A 22,506-nucleotide genomic window follows, 5' to 3' on the forward strand; every position below is an offset into this window, starting at 1 on the left:
ACCATCAGTGTTTGCATCATTCTCACACTCTTTCCCTAACCTTCCTCAGATTCTTGAATATAATTCCAGCGTAAGAAATATGTTGCTCAAGAACATGGTTCTCACACATCACAGATCATGTCATTTTGTAGTATTGATTACATTGTTTCCTGAGGCACTCTGTTTAAAGCACCATCACTGTTAAAACAAGTGTGAATTTCATTCCCTTGTCTCAAACCAGACAAATTTTTAATCCTACTACCAATTATTTTAAAACCTTATTAATTAAATCTTATTCCCTGATACCGTGTGGCTGAGCATGTCAGTTTAAAAAATTCTTTTTGTAATACCCTTCAGCCTGTGCTGCCATTTTCCTTCCTACCAGATTTGTGCATTACCAGATGAGCTGACAGGAAAAATTCACTCCAGAACAGAGAGAGTCACAATTGATTTTTTTTTTTTTTTTGTGTTGTTGAACTTGCTACAGGACACAATGCAATGTTTATATTGGATTCACGTTTTGTGCTGGCCTAGGGTGGACACAATAGGTGATCCAGCATAAAGTCCATGGAGGAAAGTTACCCTTCCAAATGCTTTGAGTGAATTAGTGAGGGAGTTGATATGTATGCTTGTATGTCATATAGATGTGGCTTTATTAAATAGTTACAGGAGCTTTGCTGTGTCATTGGACTACATCTTAGTCAGGCTCCTTCTTATTTGTTCTCTTTGTCCAAATGAATCTTGTAAAACCTACTGCCCGCTGTGTTTGTTTTAATGGAAAGAGACAGAATCCATTTTTTTTATTTTTTTCATGTCGTCTTCGGCACTTTCAGAGGGCAGAGGAGAGAGAGCTTTAGACACTTTAGGTGGAGAAGTCTTGATCTCTCTGTTTCAGTGAAAGTTGCAAGCAGCCAATTATTATGTAGATTTAGCTGTTAGCATTAACACCTCCTTTTGAATCTCTCTTTTGTTCTCCGAGTTAGGCATGGGCTTCCAAAGGCTGGAAGGCTTATCTCCGCCCAGCTCCCTCTCTCCTGGCAGGGCCCTGTGTCCCCGCCGCTCGGGGCTCTGGTGGCCCCGGCGCTTTGCGTGCAGCGCTGCGAGCCGGCGCAGACCTGGCGGAGGGAGCGCGGAGTTTGCCGCCTTACCTCGCATCACAGGAGCCGAATAGCTTTTCTACACTGACATCCTGCCCTGCTAGAATTCTGCCATATTAGTTTTGGCGGTATCATTTTCTTTTCCTTGGAAGTATTTTTTAATGTTATTCAACGTAGATTAAATTCAAAACACTTCGAGTGTGATTTATATAAACTTTCCCAAATATTCTAATTATTTATAGTTCCATAGCACTTGGTTCACAGTATTTCTTATAATCATTTAAAAATTCTTGGGAATTCGTGCAGCACACAATAAATATCAAAACTGGATCATTTGAACAACATTAATTATTTTTACCATTTTCGATAACAATGCTACAGAGAAAGAATAAAAATAGATTGATAATACCTTGAGAACTGGGCTTTTAGATTGCACGTTTTAAAATCAAAGATTTTCTGTAGCTATAGATACCCTTCATTTTAATACAGGCACAATGACAGATACTAGCTGAGGTTCTGACCCTGCACATGATCTGCATTATTATAAAGGCTCTCCACAAAAGAGGCGAGTTCATTCATCCTCGGTGAACCTGCAATGGCTCCAGGTGGATGAGTGGCTCCTTTAGCAGAATTTTAAGATTATCTTTCAGAAATGCAGTGATGTTTTAATGGGTTTGTTGTCACAGAGACATATACAAGCGTTATCAACAAGCAATTGAATTAAATATTTCCCAAAATATACAAGTGACCCAAATTTTCATTGTAAAGTCAAAAAGTAGTCAAAGTTAACAAATCATCTATATTTGAACCCCATCCCCCTCAGCTATTTTTGGAAGGCTCCTCCAAATAAGAAATGCTAGTGGTTCAATCTTTTACTGACTTAATTAAACCCACGGTAAGCCCTAGTGTGGTTACTTACTCCAGTTTGTTTGGTTTAGTTTATACAGGCTATTATTCAGTTTAAGCTCAGTGAGCCATTGTTGCTCCCATTTAAGAGAATCCACATACGGGTTACTATTGGTTTAATTAAAGCCATAATTAAGACAGAATTTTCACTGTCTATTAACATTCTCTTACATCTGCATTTTGAGTCGTAAGCTTTCAACACTGGGAACTCAAAGTTAAAGTCCCAATGCATTGTCTGGAGGGAGCTGCTTAGTGCTCGGCATTTGCAATTCATGGCCTGAGCCATTCATTTTTCCCTTGCAGGCAGTGAGAACTGCAAATGGCCCATCACTTTGGAAAAAGTGATCATTATTTAGAAGTGTAAATGAAGATGCCAGAGGCTAACCTCAGGTTTTGTCTGAAACAAAGACTGGTGTCTCTGGTCTGTAGCAATGGATTGAACATGTCATAACAGAGAAATATCACATTTATCCTCAACAGTACATGCACCGGAATCATCTTCCTTTTCATATTCTTTATATTCGCCATTCCTTTTCTAGTTTCTTCCTAATCCAGATTCTTCCTGGTTGTCCCTCCCTGTCTGAAAGCTGAATCACTGAAATTTCTGCCCATTTGCTTCCTGCCAGTACGAGATGGTATTTCCAAAAGCACCGCTTCCTCCCACTGACTAATATAGTACAATATCCTACAATACAGGTTTGCTTTGTTTGCTGCGTGTTCTGTTTTATCCCACAATGTTTGTAGAATTAAACAATTTAGGTACAAAGTGGATAAGATGTAGATCTTCTTATGTACAGGCCACATGCAATAGCAAATGAAAAATAAATTAGAAATTAATAGAGAAAACTGAAAGGCTGAGACTCTGGGACTGATGTAAGAATTATTGATAATGAACCATTGCTGGAAATGGTTGCCAGGCAGAATCTCTATTTGCATATAATTTGAACCAACACCAAAACAAAAAGAACATCAACAAAAAAAGTCCAGCTCACCAAGGCAGAGACTGTGGAATGACTTTCCCCAGTGGCAGGCATTTACTAGCAGACTGTTCTTGTGCCAGGAAAGGTTTAATCATGTGTAGATGGAGAGTTTTCCAATTTTCCATACAGAAGTGGAAAGATTAGATAGGGATTAAAATATTAACAGAGGAAGACAAGTGGATTGCAAGAAAATGCTTCACCTGATGGCAAACTGAATCATACATATTTTAAATCACTGAAGTCTGATGTAGGCTAGCTGTCAGCTTGTATATGGGCATTTCACCCATTTGTCTCCAGTTATTTCAGAAAAATGTTATGCTTAGGATAGGAATAGGAATAGTTTAGATAGGAATCCTCTTGGAATCCTGATTACAGTGAAATTAAATCTATCACAGCTGTAGATATATTTTCAGTCAAAAATTATCATTCCTTACACCAATCTCTTCTTTAAATTAACCCATGGTTATGTGACATCAGAGCAGAAGTGGGGAGATATGACAAAAACAAATTGGTCATTGTTAAGTCAATTTAACTCCTATGCAGCCTCCTCTCCCTCCTTATGTGCTATCTTGCAGTACGTTAGCTTTCCTATGGGTTACTTGCCACTTCATATTTGGAATCAAATCCCTAGTTACTTCCACTTCAAACAGCATCTCCAGGCTCTGATCCAAAGATACACCATTTAGTTGCTGCTGGTAAAAAGGTATTATTTTCAGCAGTACTTCATGTGTTGATATTAAAGATGAACAAAGCTAGTGAAATTAGGTTAAAGAGTTTTCACTGGGAAACCATTTGGATGTAGAGCTACTGGTTATCTGGCACATCCATGCTTGAATTCAACTCTCTCAATATCACTCAACTCAGTTGTCTCAAACTGTGGCTAATACAGTGTAGGATTCCTTTAGTATAATTCATTAGCACTACTGCCTTCTGTAGAGCTGACTAATCAAGCACTGGTAGAAAAACATGAGCCATAGTCTCTCAAAAGTCTTGTAAGCCCTGAGCTTTTGCTTGCTTTAAATTTATCACCAAAATAACTATTCTGAATATTCTGACATCTGTGGCAGGATAAAGTGTTTTGGAGTTTTGAAAATGTCTTCAGGACAAAACCCCTCTTTCCTGTCCAGGCTTAACTGACATGGAGATATAATTCACCAAGACAAACAATTTCTGCATTTGAAATGCAGCGCTCTGTGAGGTGACAGGAACAATACTGGGAGCAGTACGGGCAGGAAGGCACAAACCACTGGAACTGAGGGTGACAACACAGGCAGGAGCACTGCCTCACCCATGGGTGTCAGGAAGCTGTGTTGGTGAATCCAGATCAGGAGCAGATCTGGAGGCAGTGATCAGGGTCAGGCTCAGCCACTGATCAGCCAGGAGGTCTGTCATGATGAATCAGGTCTGAGGCCAAGCCAGGAAGTCAAGTCAAACCAGGGTGGCACAGTCCAGGTCATAGGAAGAAGGTTTGAGAGGAAGTGCAGACTCAGCTGCAGGCAGAAGAGCTTTAACTTAAAAGCAGCTCTGAAGGGAAGGAGAAGCAGGCCCGCTCTCTTTTCTTTGCAACAGCTCTTACCAACAAAGAAGCTGAGCTGGACTCAAACAGCCTTTTTTTTTTTTTGAGCTGGGAGAAGCGCTGCATAAATAGTCTGAATAGACTAAAGGTCCATCTGTGATAGTGGCCAGCTGTAGAATTGGCTTCATGCTCTTGGTTTTGCCCTGTAGGCCAGGTACTCTAAATGAACAAGAAGCTGTGCTTCTAGCTGCCTTCTGTATGTTCTTCTTCTCTAACACCCAGGTAAAGAGAGGCAGAAAAAAGAAGAACCAGCACCACTACAGCTGCAGCACTCAGATTCTGTCCCTCTCCCCATCAACAGTGTGAGAATTGACATCATCAACTTCTAAAGTTTCACCTCATTATTTTTGGGAAGAGACATTGCCTGTAACTACTGCTGCACCCAACACCTTAGTACAGCTACCCCCACAAATCATCACCTGAAGAAATTGCTCCCACCATTCCCAAGGGTTGTTGGGGTCATCCTTATTTCATTATGTGCATCACTACCCTTTTCAGCTACTACTTCTCTCTGTCAAGTTAATGCTTCATTTTTTAACCCAAACCACCTTCATTCATCTTTCATTTCCTCTCCCTATAATGTTCCTCTTGCATGCAGTTCCTTCTGCTTTCAATCAATTTTCATTTTTTCATTCCTTTTTATTTTTCTTTCACCTGCCAGCAAACCATGCCATTTTTTTCCACACAGACATAGAAAAGTCGTGAGTATGAAATTTAACATGGTAAGGAAACAATTTAGCATGGTAAAGAAACAATTTAACATGGTAAAGAAACAATTCTGTACAAGGATTGAGTGCCTAGACTTCTAGCCTGTGAAAAACATGCTTACGGGAAGAAAAATGGGGAATGGTTGTCTGCTGTTTCTTGTAATACAAGATCTAGAAGGTGAAAAATCAAATTCTCAGGTGGCAAACAAGAGACATTCTTCTATGCAGTGCATAATTGAGCCGTGGAAGTAATTACAAGATGCCATGGGTTTCAAAAGCTTACATGATCCAAAGAATAATTAGACAAATTCATGTTTAAAAATAATCTAACAAGTACTATTAAAACAAATCCTACCACAGGATCAGGCCTTGGCCTGGATGTGTGTGAAGCTTGGTTGTCTCCCCAGGATTAAACCCAGAGGATAGCCTGGAGATGCTAATCCTCCTCCAGGTACATAAGTGGCAGTTGCTGTGTTTGGGATGATGAAAATAATAATTAACATTACAGAGCTAGATAAAATTATAGTTCTGAAGGATACTACAACAAGGTGGCCTAGTTTGAAGGTGGGAAGCATGGTGGAGACAGAGGGCCAGAACTCCCTTCTGGCATGTGAAAAGTAAATCCTATAAAGGAACTTGTGATTTTTGTTTACAAACTTTGCACTTATTAATTTTAAATGGAATAAATACTGGAAAAAATACACCTGTCATCACTTATATAGCCCATAAGCAGCCCTCAAAGACTATAATTAGAAAGGGGGAAAAAAGAAGAAAATTAAAATCTTACCATAACCGGTTTCAATTGGGAATATGTTAATATAAGGTGGTACCTGCTGAACAAAGTAGTTTACCATGAGAAAATAGAAATCTATAAGGCTGAGAAAAATATCCAACTTGTGCTGTCCTATTGCATCAAGTGAAGAATGTAATCACATACTATCTGAGATCTGAAACGCCTATAGAAAGGTCATGAATTTTCACTTAAAGAGAAAAGGGGCATTCTGGTTTCAGATGCTCTGAATTTGTGTTTAAAATACACTAAAGCTGTCGGTTTGCATGCTCCAGGATTGCATTCTTGGATTTCTACAAGACATACATGTGCTCCTCCTCCATTTTCTAAGCATTAGGTGTACTGAGGTGACACAAAGGAATTCTTCTGTATCCACTACAAGCAGAAAAAATATGAAGTGCCAGTAATGAGAGATTCATCACATTTCACCCAAGACAAATTGAGATCACTATCAATATAAAGCAAAGGGAGAACAAGAGACCTACCATTCTGAAGAGACAGATGTCTGTCACTTCCCTAAAGATTTTTTGACAGAATGTGGGCCAGCCATGGGCTGTACAGATGTTCAGTCTGGTTACCTGTGGGAAACACAGGAAGATCCAGGAATCAGGCACCCTGTGTGCCAGGACAGGCAGATGTGTTCCAGACCATTCATCTGAAAAGCTCCCTACACTGAGTGCTGCTCGGAAAATAAGGCCACCCTCAGGGAAACTGTGCTTCAGTTAATGCCAAACAGCTGCAGCGTACATATTTGTAGATAGCTGTTAGCAGCTGGCTAGATGTCTGCCTGCAAAGACTCCAATAATGTCAAGGTTATTTTATTAACACTGAATAACTTAATAAAAGGCTTTGGTTATGTGACATGTGGCTGTAGGAGCACATGCAAGAAAGTCAACCCATTAAATACAAACCATAAACAAGCTATCTGTCATGAAACAAACAACAGACACAGTAATAACACAACTGACTGAAAAGGAATGGGAATGTACCATCGTCATTGCGCAGTGCTATATTCCTTCACCATAGTCTAAAAGGTTCTCATCTGAATTCTTATCATTTGTCACTGCAAGGCTGTGAGCACAAGATATTCCCTGTCTGTTACATCCCTGCCTAGCTCCTATGAGTCATTTACTTCCTAGATGCCTGTTCTACGTCACTGATGCCTTAATCCCAGCTCTGTGCATAGGTTTCCTCCTTCTCCTGATGGATACTTTGGAGGTCACTGCAAGCAGCAGCAGCAGAGAAGTCTTGGCTTCACTAGTGTAGCAGCAGAACCCACCTGCCTTGGCCCAGCTCTGTGGTCTCTCATCACTGCAGAGTGGCTGAATACAGTAAGATGTTCCCCCACATGGGACAGCTCATGTGCCCGTGCTGTCCCCGTGTCTAGCAGGAACAGACTGAAGGCAGGAGAATGCCCCTGTGGAAAGTCTTTGGCTGAACATGTTGGCAAGTTACACCCACTCCAACAAACGGCAGATGTTTTCCCTTTCTGAAGGGAGACAACCAGCTTCTCTATTTTCCTCTCTCTCTCTCTTTTCTCTAGGGGAAAACAAACAGCAGGCTTTTCTTCACCATAAGTCCACCAAGTGAGTGCTGAAGAAACACATTTCCCAGCAGTTCCCTGTGCTGAAGTTCCCAGTGAGTTCCAGCTCTCCCTGACAGAAATAAGTTATTGTGTTCTCAGTGGTATTTGGGGTTTCTTCCTAACCAGTGAAACGCCAAGAGCATCTGCAACTTAGCAAATACAGTCCATTTCCCATGGCCAGTGACAGAGGATGGGAGGCTGGGAGGGCTGTGCCACCACCAGCTTCAAAAGTGAACAACTCATCCTTCTACCTACCCACACATAATTTCTGAAAGTCTTTTAATCCAAGGAGGCTTTTGTGGAGTTGGTATTATTATAAGTATATTTTAAACTTGTTAATAGAGGTCAAACATTTAAAAATTTTATCTTTCAACTTAGAGATAGATGTTTCTTTAAAACTCAATTTGCTCCAGAAAAGCCTAGTACTGAAAGTAACTAGTATTGCTGACTGCATACCATTTAACTTCATACTGTTCATCAGAAACTGTGGCTTCTCCTTTTTAAAATATCATTTCCCATGAGTCAGCATGCAGTTCTACTGAGATGCTTTTCATTCTTTTCTTCAAATACAGTATAACTTGATCATTTTCTTATGTTACTGGAAAAATATTTATAATGGTTTCATAACCATTCCACTTCTTTTGCTGAACTTGATAATATTTGCTATATCCCTTTTGCTAATATCTTGACTAGGATGTTTACATCTGAATTTAATAATTTGTCCTGGCCTGTGCTTGCCTCTGACAATAAATCCAAGGATAATTATTATCTTATGAGCTTCAATAGAAGCCATCCCACCAGCAATCTGCTGGTGCTCTGAGGGTGCTGAGTTCTACCGTGCTACATGGTGATATTCTGGCAGATAATATTCTGTCATAGATATCCCATTGTGTCTAATAACTGAAGTGACAGTAGATTTCATTTAACAGTTTTCAAAGGCTTTTACCTGAGAAGCTGTGAAGCAAAGGTGGCTGCATAAAAGCAGAAGGTTTGAAGAAAAAGGCTAGGCTTCCATCTGATGCCCAGCAACACATATGGCTGGCTCAGTATTCCTGGTATCACTCGTGCAGAGCTTTGTGTCTGTGATAGTTATCTGCTTCACACAGTGGGAGAAATAAAGTTGTTACTTACTCAAATGTAGCCATTTGAGCTGAGAGAAGGGATATTGCAGGGCTTACCAAAAGGTTTGACAGAAGCATGGGTAATGCTGGGTACAAGGAAGGGAAACATTTTGCAGAAAATGAAGTCAGGAAAATTAAAAAAAAAAAATTGAAATTACAAGGGAGTCATCAGGATTCACATTGCTGGAAGATTATAGAAGTCAGGAATGTGAGCCAGCCCCAGCATCAGCAGCCACCATCTCAAGCAATGCATGTTCCTCAGGGACAATTTCAGACTACCCAGGTGTTAGTGTCCTGAAGATGTCAGAAGCTTCACTGGTCCATGTGGCACCCCTGGATAGGTGAGTTTTCCTGGGCACCCCTGGCTGTAACCCCCAGCAAGGGCAAGTCTGAAAAGTGTTTGGAGACCCCAGCTCCCACGTGAGCTCCTTAATCCAAGCTGTCTGCTCATCCCTGGCAAAGCCTCAGCTCAAAACCTGGTAGGCAGCAGAGAGGCAGCTCTGGCACAGCACCTTGTGCTCTCCCATGGAGCCTGTCCTCCCTTTCCTGTCTTACTCCTCTCTGCCAAGATCTGGATATGCAGAACTGGATTTAGATGCTTACATGACACAATTTACATGGTGAGTTGGTGGGATGTGAAAGCTCTGCTAATGCTTGTTTTGGATAAAACACGCGTAGTTGAAGCACAGATAAGTCAAAATCATTGTCACCAACTCATCCAGAAACATACAAATACTTTCTATTTCCATACTTTAAGGATCCTTAATTACTTAGATATTAATGACTGAAACCAGAACTGACTGTGGGTTCGGTTAACTCTGGGTTAACGTGGGTGACACTGCTGGCTGACACTTGGGTGACTCTGGTGACTAACAGGGTTCTCCGCAGCCCGTGGGTGAGGCAGGGACAGGTGGAGACAGAAATCCAGAGCCCTTCCCCGCTGGCTCACGGCCGGGACAAAGCCCCGGTGATGTTCCTGCCGGCCCAGCAGGTGTCACCACAGCACCAGGGTCCCTCTGTCCCTGCGCGTGACGCAATGCCGGCGCTGGCCGGGCGAGCGGTGACGTCACACCCGCGATAGGTGACGTCACACCCGCTGCCGGTGACGCAGCCATGGCGAGCAGAAAAATGCCAGAGGTGTCTCCGGAGAGCAAGAGTTTGTAGGAGCCACATTTACTTCTCCAAGCATATAAAATGCAAGACCTTCCCTTCTCCCTGGCTGCAGGACATGTGATGGAGTTGCTTATCTCAAACTCCACAACGTTTCAATGCACATAATTTGGTTAAATGGGATTATCAGACAAACTCAAACTGAAACAGCTGGTTTCTTCCCTAATCACTAGTGACAAGAATCCTTGCTTTTTGTACTCCTTCTTTCATGGAATTAAGGCTGGAAAACAGGGTAATACCAAGTTCCTTTGAAATGACTGCCAGCACAAACACTGCTACCATTGCACGTGCACCCTCTGTGCACAAAATCAGGTCCTTTCTGGGCCTTCAGTGTTCTTGGCTCCACACTTTTCAACCCTTAACATGGAACCCTAAAATATATTTATTCTTGTGGCACCCCTCAATGGACCGTGCATCACCTAAATAATTCTTTTGTTAAGAATGCATTGTATTGTCATTGGCCTCCAAATATTTTATCTACCATGAGTTTCAGTGAGGTTAGTTCATGGTACTCACCTCACTGATACCAGAGCATCTCACGGGCTAAATCTGGAATTTCAGATCAATCAGCTTTTGATGTGCCTTCACTCTTAGCAGAGGGACACTGCTCTGAATATCTTGCTGTTTATCCAGGTGAAACTGACTTAGCCAACACTGTTCTTTTAACATGCCTAGTCAATTCATGCACTGTACAGTCAAGCCATGGTTTTCTGGGCTGCTGCCCTTAATTGGCAACCTCCTGGGTGCAAACACTTAACTCCTAAACTCCCATCAACACCTTTTCAAATGTCCCTTTCATCTACAACCATTGTGATGCCAATTACTTAAAAAGCAGCAAAACCAGTGAAAAGTAAGAATCCGAGTGTGGTTGCCACCTCCAGCACCCAGCCTGTCAAGATGACAGAATCACTAAACTCTTCTGGGCTTCACTTTTTCCTAGAAGTCTGAGAAGCCCCATTCACAAGTGTTGGAGCCCAAGGGATCATGTAGTCCTGTGCCAGCAGGTCACCCTTCCCCAGGGAAGCTCTGTAGCATTGATCCTCATTCATAAGGACCAGCTTCCCACCACATCTGCAGCCACTCCTCAAGGCAGGCCCGGCAGTGCCTGCTATCCCAATACCAGCAACTTCTGTGCCTAAAACAAGCTCTGCTATGTAGCATTTTGTAGTCACTCTTCTGGAGGGTTTTTCAAAATGCAGTCTTCAAAGTCACTCATTCATCTGGGCTTGTTACACATCCCTAATATCAATAATTCCTCTTATGGTGTGGTCTTGTCTTCTTCCTCTGGATATAGCAGGACCTTCTACACATTTATTTTATTTTCTTCTCTTGAATGGAATCCAGGAAGTGTCCAAAGCCAATCTGGAGTATTTAAAATCATCTGAGATCAGAAAGGAAATACCATCCTAGGATCCTCCCACGTGTCCCTCATCTCTATACGCTTATTCATGACAACCTACCACACCCTTTTAGGGTACTGTTGTACTTTGGAAAGACTGCAGCATCTGTTCTATCCAGGACTAGGTTACTCTCTTCAAGAAGGAAAATCACACCATCTCAGCTAAAACATTTTGTTGTTGGAGACACAAGGGGAAAATACTGGGAAAGAACATCAGCTTCCCAGAGGGGAACAATTGCTCCCTGCTGGGATGAAACACAAGGCTCCTGCATGTCTGCCTCATTATGTGAATTTAGGAAGACTTCCAGTAGCTTCTGAAATGTGTCAAAAAAATTCTGAATGTTGCTCATGAAATTATTATTGTGGGCTATGTCTGTTCAGTTGCTGACAGAAAGCCAGATGAACAACTATAAAGAGATCCAGCTCAATCTCCTGCCTGTTTTCAGCCACAGAGGTGCTGCAGGCAAGCTGGCCTAACTCGACCAACATTATTTGGGGTCAGTGTTCTACATGCCCTGGAAAACATGATCTGGCCAACTGACATATTTTAACTTCAGAAACAGGAGTTATTAAAGGTTTCTATCACACATAAGTAGTGTAGCAGGTATCCAGGTATCCATGGGAGGTAGCATGACTCTGAATCATGGTGCAGAGACTGACATTGCTACATTCCCTTTGAGCTTTGGGGTGCAGAACTGCAACCCAAAGTGTAGATCAAGGGACAATAAAGCACATCTTACTTTGTGGAGAGTGTGAAAAGCAGGCTCTGACTGACACTTTGCAGCAGTTACTGCCTGCTACAAACGACTGGGATACATCTCACCCAAACTGTTACCACGACCTCCCCTGCTGAATGGCTCAGGCTTCAAGCTGTGAAATACTGAAGAGGCTTTGCAAGACTTTGCTGGAGATGCCTGGCTTTCCACTGCTAGCAGGAAAATATGCATTTTATAGCTAATGCAATATTAGTGATGGTAACTCAGGGAATACTAAAATACATAAATTGTCTGGCAATATCAGCTGTTTTATCTAGGCTTTGTTTCCATGTTTGTCTTTAACCACCTCTGGCTGACATAGAAAATGGACAGCCAGCTATACAGACCAGACTGACACATGAGGAAGCACTAATATCCACAGCATAATGCTGTCCTCGTTTTGTGTGCAAGAATTGACACTTCCCATGTGGAAGTTTGGCTCACAGCTTTTCTCAGCTTTCTTTCTAGGAAGGAAATATACAAAGTTCCAGGACTGAAAGTGGTTTTTACTCATCATGGTTGTGCTGGCTGGCAAGGCTTTGATTTGTCTGTAAAGCCAGAAGCTCTATATTCCAATCTGAGGACCACTGTGATGAGGTACCAGCCCCAGTGTATGGAGTGTTGTCACAGATGTGCAGCCAGCATCCCAACAGGACTCCCAGCTCCCAGACAGGATCCCCAGCCTCCTCCTGAAACAGACCTGCCCACAGGCTTCCTGTACAAGGGATTCAGCATTTTGGAATGAAAATGAAATTAATGGAATGAATTGGAATGAAATCCTGTTATTCAGTCCCCAAAATCCCCTCAGATGTGGTGATCTGGACACTCTGCTAAGGCCACCTATTAAAGTTTAAAGCTGTTGGAGAAGATTAAGGGTATGTTTCCAGAAAAGACCAGGCTGGGAAGGAGCTTTCTTTGTAGCCAATTTTGTATTCAACTAAACTCCGTGGAACAAATAGATCTCTTTAAATATCTTTTTAGTATTCCTGAGTATTATGACAGCTGATCAATTAGCCTGTGGGGTGCCTGAAACTCTGGTAAGGAACACATTTCTGTCTAAAGGATATGTTGCTTTAATATACAGAGAGAGGCAATGAGGTACTTTAAAGAGAAATAATTTTACATTACTCATTTATGAGAACAAAAATACAGAAATCCTCTGATAAAAGTCTAGCCTTACATAACTCCTATGTAATGCAAATATATTTACCTCCTCACAGACTGAAGATTGCACCAACAAATGAATATACAGCTGAGCAAATTTTCAAAGATTAAGAGCAATAAATATCAGGACAGAAGGATAGCACAGCAACACAGTTCAGAGAACTTGTCTAGAGAAACCTCATAATGTATCAGCAAATTAGACTAATTGTTTTCTGTGTCAGAAACTTTCAGAGACTGAGGAATTCTTGTCCGTACCTTATACTAAAGAGCACTTAATATCATGCTATCAGACTAGAGGCCTTGTTGGTATTGGGAACTCCTTTTCTTTATTTTTCTATTTCTGACCTCTTTCACTTCCTCTGTCATGTCCCAACACCACAAGATGATGCAATATTGCATCACCATCTAATACTGAGACCTCCCTCTGTCAGCAGCCATAAAAACTTGTGGGTTTCCCCTAAGAATAACCAGTGATCTTGAAGATCTGTTTACACAGACTCTGTTACCACAATGACTGCATCTCTGACAAAGTCATACACGTGTGAACAGACAAAAAAAAAAAAAGGCATTTAGGCCAGTAAGAGGTATTATATGAGTTTTACATCTCAGCTGAAGTGTGTATGCATGTGGTACACAGGAAACAGCTTGCACTCCCACCCCTATGCTTTAAATACCTATTCTGAAGTATAACAGCCTAAATCAGTAGAATGGAAGACAAAGTCTTCAGCAGATGTATCTCAGAAGGCTTCTGAACAACTGCTGTTTCCTGTTTGCAAGTTTCAGGTGTTTGGAGTGAGGGATTTTGTGCAAAATCTCAATCACCAGGAGCACCAGTCTATTAGGAGGAAAGGAAAGAGTGGGTATTTCTTGGAGGAGATGGGAAAAAGATGGAAAAGACTCGTCTTTTCCTTGTTAGAGATTTCCTGACTCTGCTCTGCCTACAGAGGTTAACAGCAATCATTTCTGGATCAGGCCACAAGGTTTCTTTCATGCCCAGCAAATCTTAAAAGATTCCCCTAGACCAAGCTCACATAGGAGACATCCCAGTGAGGACTTAGCTGCCTACAGAGGGATGCAGAAAGAGCCCAGCCTTAATTTGCTCTTCTGGATCCTCCTATTTCCCCACAGCATTCTCCTGCTTCCCCAAGCAACGACCCAGAACCAGCATCAGTAGAGCTGCCTTTCCCATGACATAAAGCTGTGAATGGAGGACAGATCTGCAGGCAACACTTATCTGTCACTTACATCCCTTTCACAAGCAGCTACCATACCTAGAATATGATGCAAAAGCCAAACTAAAATTCAGCTCACTCCTCCTCTGCTTGTTGGCAAGTTATAGCAAGAAGAAAAGCTTATTTTTGATACCAAAGTTACCATGTGATCATGCATATGGACAAATCAATGACAATGATGTTAACACAACTGATCACATATTTACATGATCAGTTTTCACAGCAGAGCTGTAAATAAAGGGATTCTGTCAATTTGTTTTAAATCTTCCCCTGAATGCTTCACAAAGAGTTTACAACACAATTAGAAGATTCCAGCTTATAAATTCTCCAAGAAAGGAGAAGGCTACCTATCATTCCATCAGGATGGACAATGCATCATACAATGGGGTTTTTCCATTTTCTTTACATAGAGAAGCAATTACAAAACTGAACGTAGCTATTGCTGTATTTAGGCAGGTAGGCTTCGACTTTGTTGTTACAAGACCTACAAAGTTTCTGCATTTAATTTTTGTCCTCTACTGGCAATATAGAAAATAAAAACCAACTTGAAGTATTAGATACTATTTCCTAAATTGCAATGAACCCAGTTTGTCAATGATAACAGAACATTTACATCCAACATATGTCAGTATATAAAGTTGTTGCTGAGCATTTAATGTGGCTGTTATTCTTTATCGCTCTTTCTCCACTAAATGACATAAAAACTGATGTTTGACTGTGCAGAGGATACAAAAGATACCATCTTACATTTTTTTCAACCTCCAAAACTCCCATTTAAAATCATGACAGCAATTTCTTGTCATATTTTTATTACAGCTGGTAGATAAAGGAAATAATTGCATTTTGACTGCACCCCACAAGATTATATTAGCAAAATGATTGCGTCTTTGCATGACTAATTTTGATTAAATCAGCTTCATTTAAATATCAAATTGCGTTCTTCACCTTTCTTCATTAAGCTATGGTATTCCTGACTGTTTTAAAGTTCTGGTTTTGATGTGGTAAAATATGCATTTCACTTTATTGTGTAGGCTGTTCTTGACTAAAAAAAACCAAACAAACCAAATGATAATTTATGGGAAAGGTTTTAAGTCACATCTAGAAATGAACAGAAATAAAATATTGTTAAAATGTGTATTTCTAAAGAATATACAACCTACAAGGAGAGCATCCTCGCCTACAGGAAAGTTTGTATTACTTGATTTGCCAGAAAAAGCAATAAAGAAAATAAGCTGTTTATAGATGAGCTGAAGATTAACTGCTAAAATTTAATATTTTATTAACATACTAAATCCTGAAGAGAGCAAGATTTTCAGCTTACCAACCTATCTCAAATATATTAAGTACAATAATTTATTCTTTCATTGCAAATAACACCACATTGACTTATAGCTATTTTAAAAATGTTATACAATTCTGGCTGAAATCAACACGAAATGTGTCATTTGCTCTGGCTGTAAATTATCCCCTCTATAATTGTCTTTTGACAAATGACAGTCTTTTTATTCAGCTGCTCAAATCTCCATATGTTTGTGCATCCCCAAATAAAGTCCACGGATTTTAACAGGCTTAGTCGCCAAACTGGCTACACTTGTGTTCCCGGAGTGATCCATCTGGGGATCCAGCCAAAAACAACAAAAAAAGACTTCCTATTTTGATAAGGCTTTTAAATGTCTTTTAAAGCATTCAGTAATGCTGTGCAAAACTGAACTGCTTTGACGGATATTACCCATTGTACCAGGCAAAACCAAGCATGAAGTGAGTCTTCACTGTGTTTCCCCTATGCTGCACACACATCACATGGAAGCTGTTGAAGGTTTTTGCTTTGCTTTCATGTAAAAGGGAACTTGAGGCCAGTACAGTTATTATGATTCCTTACAGACACAGCTCATTGTAATGCATATTCATTTTGAAACAGAAGTTTCTCTTTTCTGCTTCAGACTGGTATGATTCTTAACACCACACAAATTATTTTTTAGTCAAAAGAATCCATCCATGCTATAACAACAATTATCCAACTTTTTATAACAGCATATGTACATGTAGCATACATTTCCTTCTGATATTGTCTTTCTCTGGAAGAATATGTATCTAGAAAAATCGTAATAATTTTTAAAGTCTTTGTGGTAACTTACGGTCTTATGGAGTGCTCCCTGAAGATGTAACCTTATGTCAGCATAGCTTTCAGGGCAAGTGTGTGTACTCGGTGCCATACAGAGTTCACCTGTGAATCTCACTGCAAGATCTGGGTCAAAAAAAATGTTTCAACATAATAATGGAAAGAGTTTTGCTGTTCACTCTGAACAAGAGCTGTAGAGACAGAAACACTCAGCTCCATTCAGAACCAAACAACCAGCAGCCCGAATGGGGAAAGAGTGGTGAGGGGGAGTTGTTTGTTTGTTTGTTTGTTTGTTTGAATTGAATGTGAGTGGTTATGCCTGAGCTGCAGCTGGAGTCTGGCACCGTAAGACTGATGAATTAATCCTCCTGCTGTGGGCAGCCTTGGCAAGGCCTTAGCTGGAATACTACTATGTCCAGTTTTGAACAGTGCTTTCCAAAAACAAAGTGGCCCAATTGGCAAGAACCCGGAGGCGAGCTACAGGAATCACAGGAGGTCTAAGGAACGTGACCTAAAAAGGGAGACCAAGGACTGCCCTGTCTGGAGATGGAAAAATAGTAGAAAAACAGTTAACACAGCAAATTCAAACAAGAAAGTAGCTGGAGGGGAGGGAGGAAGAAATCCCCCAAATTGAATAAGAGGAATAAGAAAAGCAAGGTGCTCAGTCTGTAGGAAAAGAATTTTAATCAGCATGAAAACCTTTGCTAAGCAGAAGACCGCCGCGCTGGAGTAGGTTGCCATCTCCAGGGGTTTTTAAGGGCAGTTTAGACAAACCCTGCCCTGAGGTGTGGGGCTGAAGGAGCTGTCAGGGCTGGCCGGGCAGGCGGGGGTCGCTGCAGGAGCGCCATGGGTAAGGCGGCTGTGGGGCCCTGGGCAAGGAGCACCTCAGGAAGCTGCGCCCAGGGAGGTTTTGCTGCCGGAGCTGACACCGGGACACGTCCTGCGTGCCTTGTGCTGCCGACTTAGCCTCACCGCGGCTGCAGTGCTCCCACCCCACCAGCGGGTCTGTGCGCGCTCCGGCCGATGCGGCCGGGCCGGGGCCGGGGCCGGGGCCGGGTGCCCGAGGCCGCCGCGGGGCGGGGAGGCCCCGCTGCCGGTTCCCTTTTCGCCCGGCGTGTGATTGGCGGCGGCTCCGGAGCTGCCTCTGCCGCCGGCTATGGAGCCTCGCCGCCAGCCCCCGGCCCGCGCCGCTTCCTGCTGAGGGGAACACCTGTTCGGAGCCGGGGCCGGTGCCGGGGCCGCCGCTGCGGTGAGTAGCTCTGTGCCGGGGGCAGCGGGGGTCGCGGCGGATCCCGCCCCGGGCCGGCGCCGCCCGAGGCCCGGGCTCGCAGGTGGCGGCGCGGCTCCGCTCCCCGCGCCGGCTCCGGGCGAACCCGCCCCGGCCCCGCGCCCGCCGCAGGGCTCCCCCGGCCCCGGCAGCCCCGGCCCCGACAGCACCGGCGGCGCGGGCGCGGCGAGGTTCGCCCTCCCGCGGGCGGCAGCGGCCGCCATCTCTGGGCCCGGGCGGTGGGCCGGGGGCGGGGGGGAAGGAGGGAGGCAGGCAGGCAGCCCCGGCCCGCGGGTCCCGCCGCCTCCCGTGCCCCGTGCGCAGAGCCCCTTCCCGCGGGGGTGTGAGCTGGCCGGGGTCGCCCCGCCGTCCCCGCCGCAGCCGGCACTGCTGGTCCCGCCTCACGTCATGGCCCGAACAGGAGTTAACGAGTTTGATGCCGAGCCCGCTGAGGAGCCTGTTGGAATGTTGAATGAAACAATGCGAAGTGAAGGATCGCAGTAGACAGTTCTCTCGAGTCTTGAGATCAGTGAGTCAGCTCTGCTACAGCACGGCTTTTAAACAATAAGTAACTCTTTCTTCATCCAACAAATTTCTTGTGTCTGGTACATGTAGACGATGAAACCTTTCCACACCACAATCCCTCTGAAATAATAGCTGAGGGCATTCTTGAGTTGCTTGCTGGTGTAGATTAGACCACGCAGTTAACAATCAGTGTTGGAAAACCGGGACCAGGTTGACAGGCAGTGTCTAAATAGTGTGTCCCGGCAGGAACAATAGCAGCGATCTCTGCGTTTTAAAACTCTTCGAAGTGTTGCTTCCAAGGTGGATTACTTGGAGATTACTACAACATCACTTGTGTAACCCCAGTTAACTAGAACTTTGCCGAAATTCTTACCTAAATTTACAGAGCCAGCTAGAAGTTATTGTTTGTTCCAGGAGTCCCAAATAGATAACTCATATAGAATCTAAAGGTGGTGCAGGCAGGGCATCCTGAAAATGCTACAGCTGTAATTGCAGTCTGATTGGCTCCCCAACCTCCCGACCAAGCTCTGTCTGCTGGTTCATACTCTTTTGATGAGGAGTGTGGCTGCATTACCTGTAAAGTTGACTTGCTAATGGGAACCTGCACTGATTTATTTCCCATTAGAGCTAGTAGTTGTTAGAGTATCTGACAAAGAAACTGAGTCAAGTGGTATTTTGTTGTTGTGTTCACACTTGAAATGTTAGTGCTGTATCTTATCTGTGGAGTTCAGCACTGGATCACTGCAGGTGTAGGGAGGATGTGCTCCTGTCTAGCAAGTGGAAAGTCGTGTCCTGCTACACAACAGTGTGGGCAAGTAGATGTAGTATGTTGCTTGGAAAACATTGAGTCTTGTCATAGTAATTTTGTTTTTTTAAGTATATCTTTCAAGTGAACTTTGTCTAAAACTGTGAAAGTAAGCTTTAGTGTTGTCTTTACATAATGCGTGCACAAGGTTATTCTTACTCTGATAGAGAGTGCTTATTTTCTTGAAAGCTGAGTTGTCTGTGAAGGAGTTCTCACTAAAGTGAAAAGAATAATTTTGAAATAAGGTTTTCACATGATGGATTAAAACAGAAGCAGGAGCTAATATGGAATAAGCATGATAGTAATTGGTAGAGTTCTAACATAGTCTTAACAGAGCAGTCAAGATTGACAGCTGTCCTAAAATTTTTGTAGCCAAATAAGTAATACATAGTAGTACCACATTGTCTTTTTAAAGTACCTTTAGCCATTTTTTTCAAATAATTTAACAACTTTACTTGTTAGTGTATCTCCTAATCCTGCTGTGAATCATGTTTCAGTCTCAGTTATGCTTGACTGTGTTGGCTCCATTCCCTTTCCTTCTCTTCCATCACTGCCCAACCACGCCTGCAAGTGTTGAGTCAGACAAAGGAACTGATCCAGCTGAAAATTAACCAATTTTTTTGCTGGTTTTATTATGATCAGGTTGCTGACCTGAGTGATGAGATAGAAACACAACTGGAGACAAAGGCAAGACTGGTTGCTTGTCTTAGGCACATCTTTTCCTTCTCCATTGGTCTCCATCAGGATTTTTAGACCAGTGTAGGACAGTTCTTGTAATACAGGGATAGTCAGGGCTGATGATGCTCATTAGAATTAGAAATAAAACAGATTTTTTCCCCTTTTCTTGGGGTGTTGTTGCAATAGAGTTTTTGAAGTGTCAATACTGCAAGTAAAGCTTAGGCATGACTGAGGTTTTAGGAACTTAACGTGAAATGATTTTTCATTATAAATATCAAAGTTTTATGATTCATGTGCATGAAGAAATACGGTTTTGCCATGGATCAGCAGGAAATGGATACAATTTGCTGTCACCAAGAATGGGTCGTTGCAGAGACAGATGAGAGACAACTGTCACTCCAAGAACTGCCTTCTGAAGCTGAGGAAAAGGGGTGAGAGCAGAACGGGGGATGGATATTGGGTTGGAATGGACTAGACATGACAAGTCACAGCCCAAATGAGTGCAGGAGAAAAGACAGCCTTGTATGGGCAAGGCAGCTACAGAAGTCCCATGCATTTTGTGTTGTTTTTTTTTTTGCAATTTGTGAGGGGATATCTGAACCCACAGAAGGGGCTTTTATAAGTGGATGAGAGAGTGAAACAATTGCATTCACTGAGAAATGTACAGATTAGTTCTCTGCTGCATGAGGGAGAAATGCTGCCTTTACTTGTCTTGATGGTCTTGATCTATGGAGTAGTGGTAGAAGAGCTATTTGTATGTATGTTTGAAGAATTAATCCTTAAGTACATGACTCAGGGAGCAAGCTGAGGACATTTTAAACCAGGAAGCTTTCCTAGATCTGCAGAACCCAAAGAAACTGAAATGACTCCAGGTTTAGTTAATGGGGCAGCACAATGACTTTTAGAGGAAGGACACTGAAACAAATCTATATAGTCTGTTGGCATGAAAAAAAACCTTAATGCTAGTTGCTTATGTCTAAATGAAGGGAAATATATGACTACATTGTATTTTAGAATTGAGATGAGAGAGGAGCACAGTGTGTAGTGCTGAGATGCCACAAAGGCTGTGGCTGATGAATGCTGACAGGCTGAATGTGGGTGGAGGAGGTGTCTTGGCCAAGATGGGTAGATTTCATGTCAGCAACAAAATGTTCATGGTAACTTCACCACTACCTTAAGAAAATTCAAATACTGGCTTTAAAAGATAGAGGGATCTGGGACAGAGTGTGTTTCCCCCAGACTGACTTCCTGGGAAAAATAACCTCTAAAAAGAAAAGATCTTAGCTGACAAGCAGAGTGATGCTCAAAGAGAGAAGAGCTGTGTCAGTGGTGGAGGGTATTTTCTGCTTTTTAACCTTGGCACAGTGTTAATCAACCTTGGCATGTTGGAGGCAGGTAAGATACTGTCAGATTTTTTTTGCCAATACAGAGGGAGGGGTTATTTTTCACAATTTTATAAAAATGTGTCTTATAAGTAGGAAACATGCATATGTTTAAAAAAAAAGGCACTGCACTCTTGGTGGACAACCTTCCAGTTGTTTAATATTTTTTTTCCTCCTTTTCAAGACTCATCATTTTTTGCATGATATCTACCACTGTAGGATTTGTACTGCTGGTTGCTCTTCAAAAGATCAGTATTTCACTGGAAAAGTCATGAGGAAAATGGATGAAATTAGATAGTTTTCTGTCCTTTCTTTCTGTTTTGTACATGTTTTCCATAATATTTTTTTCTGTGGGGATTATTTTTTTAGTAAAAGAGCAGCACCTCAGGTTATAGTTAAACACAAGAATTAGGGTTGAAAGTCTCTGGTTTAATTTTTTCCTGAATGTAAAGTCACCATTTCTAGTGGATTTCACTGTGTGTTTGCAATCATAAATGAATCAGTTAAAGATATTTGGGGTAAGGCTGCCCAGTAATTCTGCTGCTTGCTGTATATGCAAGATCCTTGGCATATACACTCTCTATGAGATGCCTGTATGGAGACAGGCTTACAAATCTCTAGTGAATTTAAGTTGGGAGTCCTCAAATGCAAATAAAAATAATGCAACATTGCACATTTAGTTATCTTTTATCTACTATTTGTGTTCAATTCTTTTGGGAGGTAATCTCTCAAAAATATATTTTGTTTAAATATCTTATTTTAATTAATTAAATTTATTGCTCAGATGATTCTTTGCTATTTTCAACAGGTTCTAAATATGTCTTCTATACGTGTGTGTTAAATTTATGTACTGTTGGTGTGTTTTTGCTGTTGTAACAGGAAAAGCATTCTGACTTCTTTTAAAATGAGCAATCATATGTATAATCAACTTGGTTAAAACTTCCTTCCTGGTAAGTGCAGCACTTCCTTTGCATCTGGGTATGAGAGCAAGCAAGAAAAGCAGAACAGCTTAAACAAAGAAATCTTTTGTGTGAATGATTTTCCTTTAAAAAATAGGAACTACAAAAATTAAACAAATGAATAATCTTCAGCAATTCAGCCTTGATTTTATAAGCAGGTAATATTTCCTTGTACTTTGTCAATTATAGTGATGGTGTGTCCACAGTCGCTGCTTTCTGGAACTCAGAAGAATTTTAGTTGTTTGAATTTAATATTTTATATTTTTATCCACTTCTTTTATTATCTGCTAAGGCATGATTACACTGGCTT

General features: G+C 42.0%; 1 protein-coding gene and 1 long non-coding RNA gene across 5 annotated transcripts in view; one reads left to right on the top strand and one right to left on the bottom strand.

Moving 5' to 3' along the window:
• PIK3CG (phosphatidylinositol-4,5-bisphosphate 3-kinase catalytic subunit gamma) overlaps positions 1-22,506 on the top strand; it is a 54,515-nt gene that overhangs the window by 4,289 nt on the left and 27,720 nt on the right. Inside the window, exons 1-2 of one of the 4 annotated variants that reach the window (XM_064422017.1) lie at positions 18,413-21,250; positions 22,117-22,187. The exons of 1 other annotated variant lie outside the window; for it this stretch is intronic. Coding sequence is in view for 1 of the 3 variants with exons in the window: in XM_064422015.1 (XP_064278085.1) it covers positions 18,320-18,376 (57 nt within the window). In the remaining 2 variants the exon portion in view is untranslated. Of the gene's footprint in view, positions 1-17,672; positions 17,830-18,242; positions 18,377-18,412; positions 21,251-22,116; positions 22,188-22,506 lie in introns of those variants that run through there. 2 more of the 4 variants (XM_064422016.1, XM_064422015.1) reach the window with 2 other exon arrangements.
• LOC135301244 (uncharacterized) lies at positions 6,260-9,714 on the bottom strand. The gene is made up of 5 exons (XR_010362979.1): positions 9,543-9,714; positions 8,799-8,827; positions 8,567-8,713; positions 6,521-6,613; positions 6,260-6,410 (listed from the first exon to the last, which is right to left on the bottom strand). It is a non-coding gene; the product is annotated as an uncharacterized LOC135301244 (long non-coding RNA).

The sequence above is a fragment of the Passer domesticus genome, chromosome 5, assembly GCF_036417665.1.
Source record: "Passer domesticus isolate bPasDom1 chromosome 5, bPasDom1.hap1, whole genome shotgun sequence".
Taxonomy (NCBI): Eukaryota; Metazoa; Chordata; class Aves; order Passeriformes; family Passeridae; genus Passer; species Passer domesticus.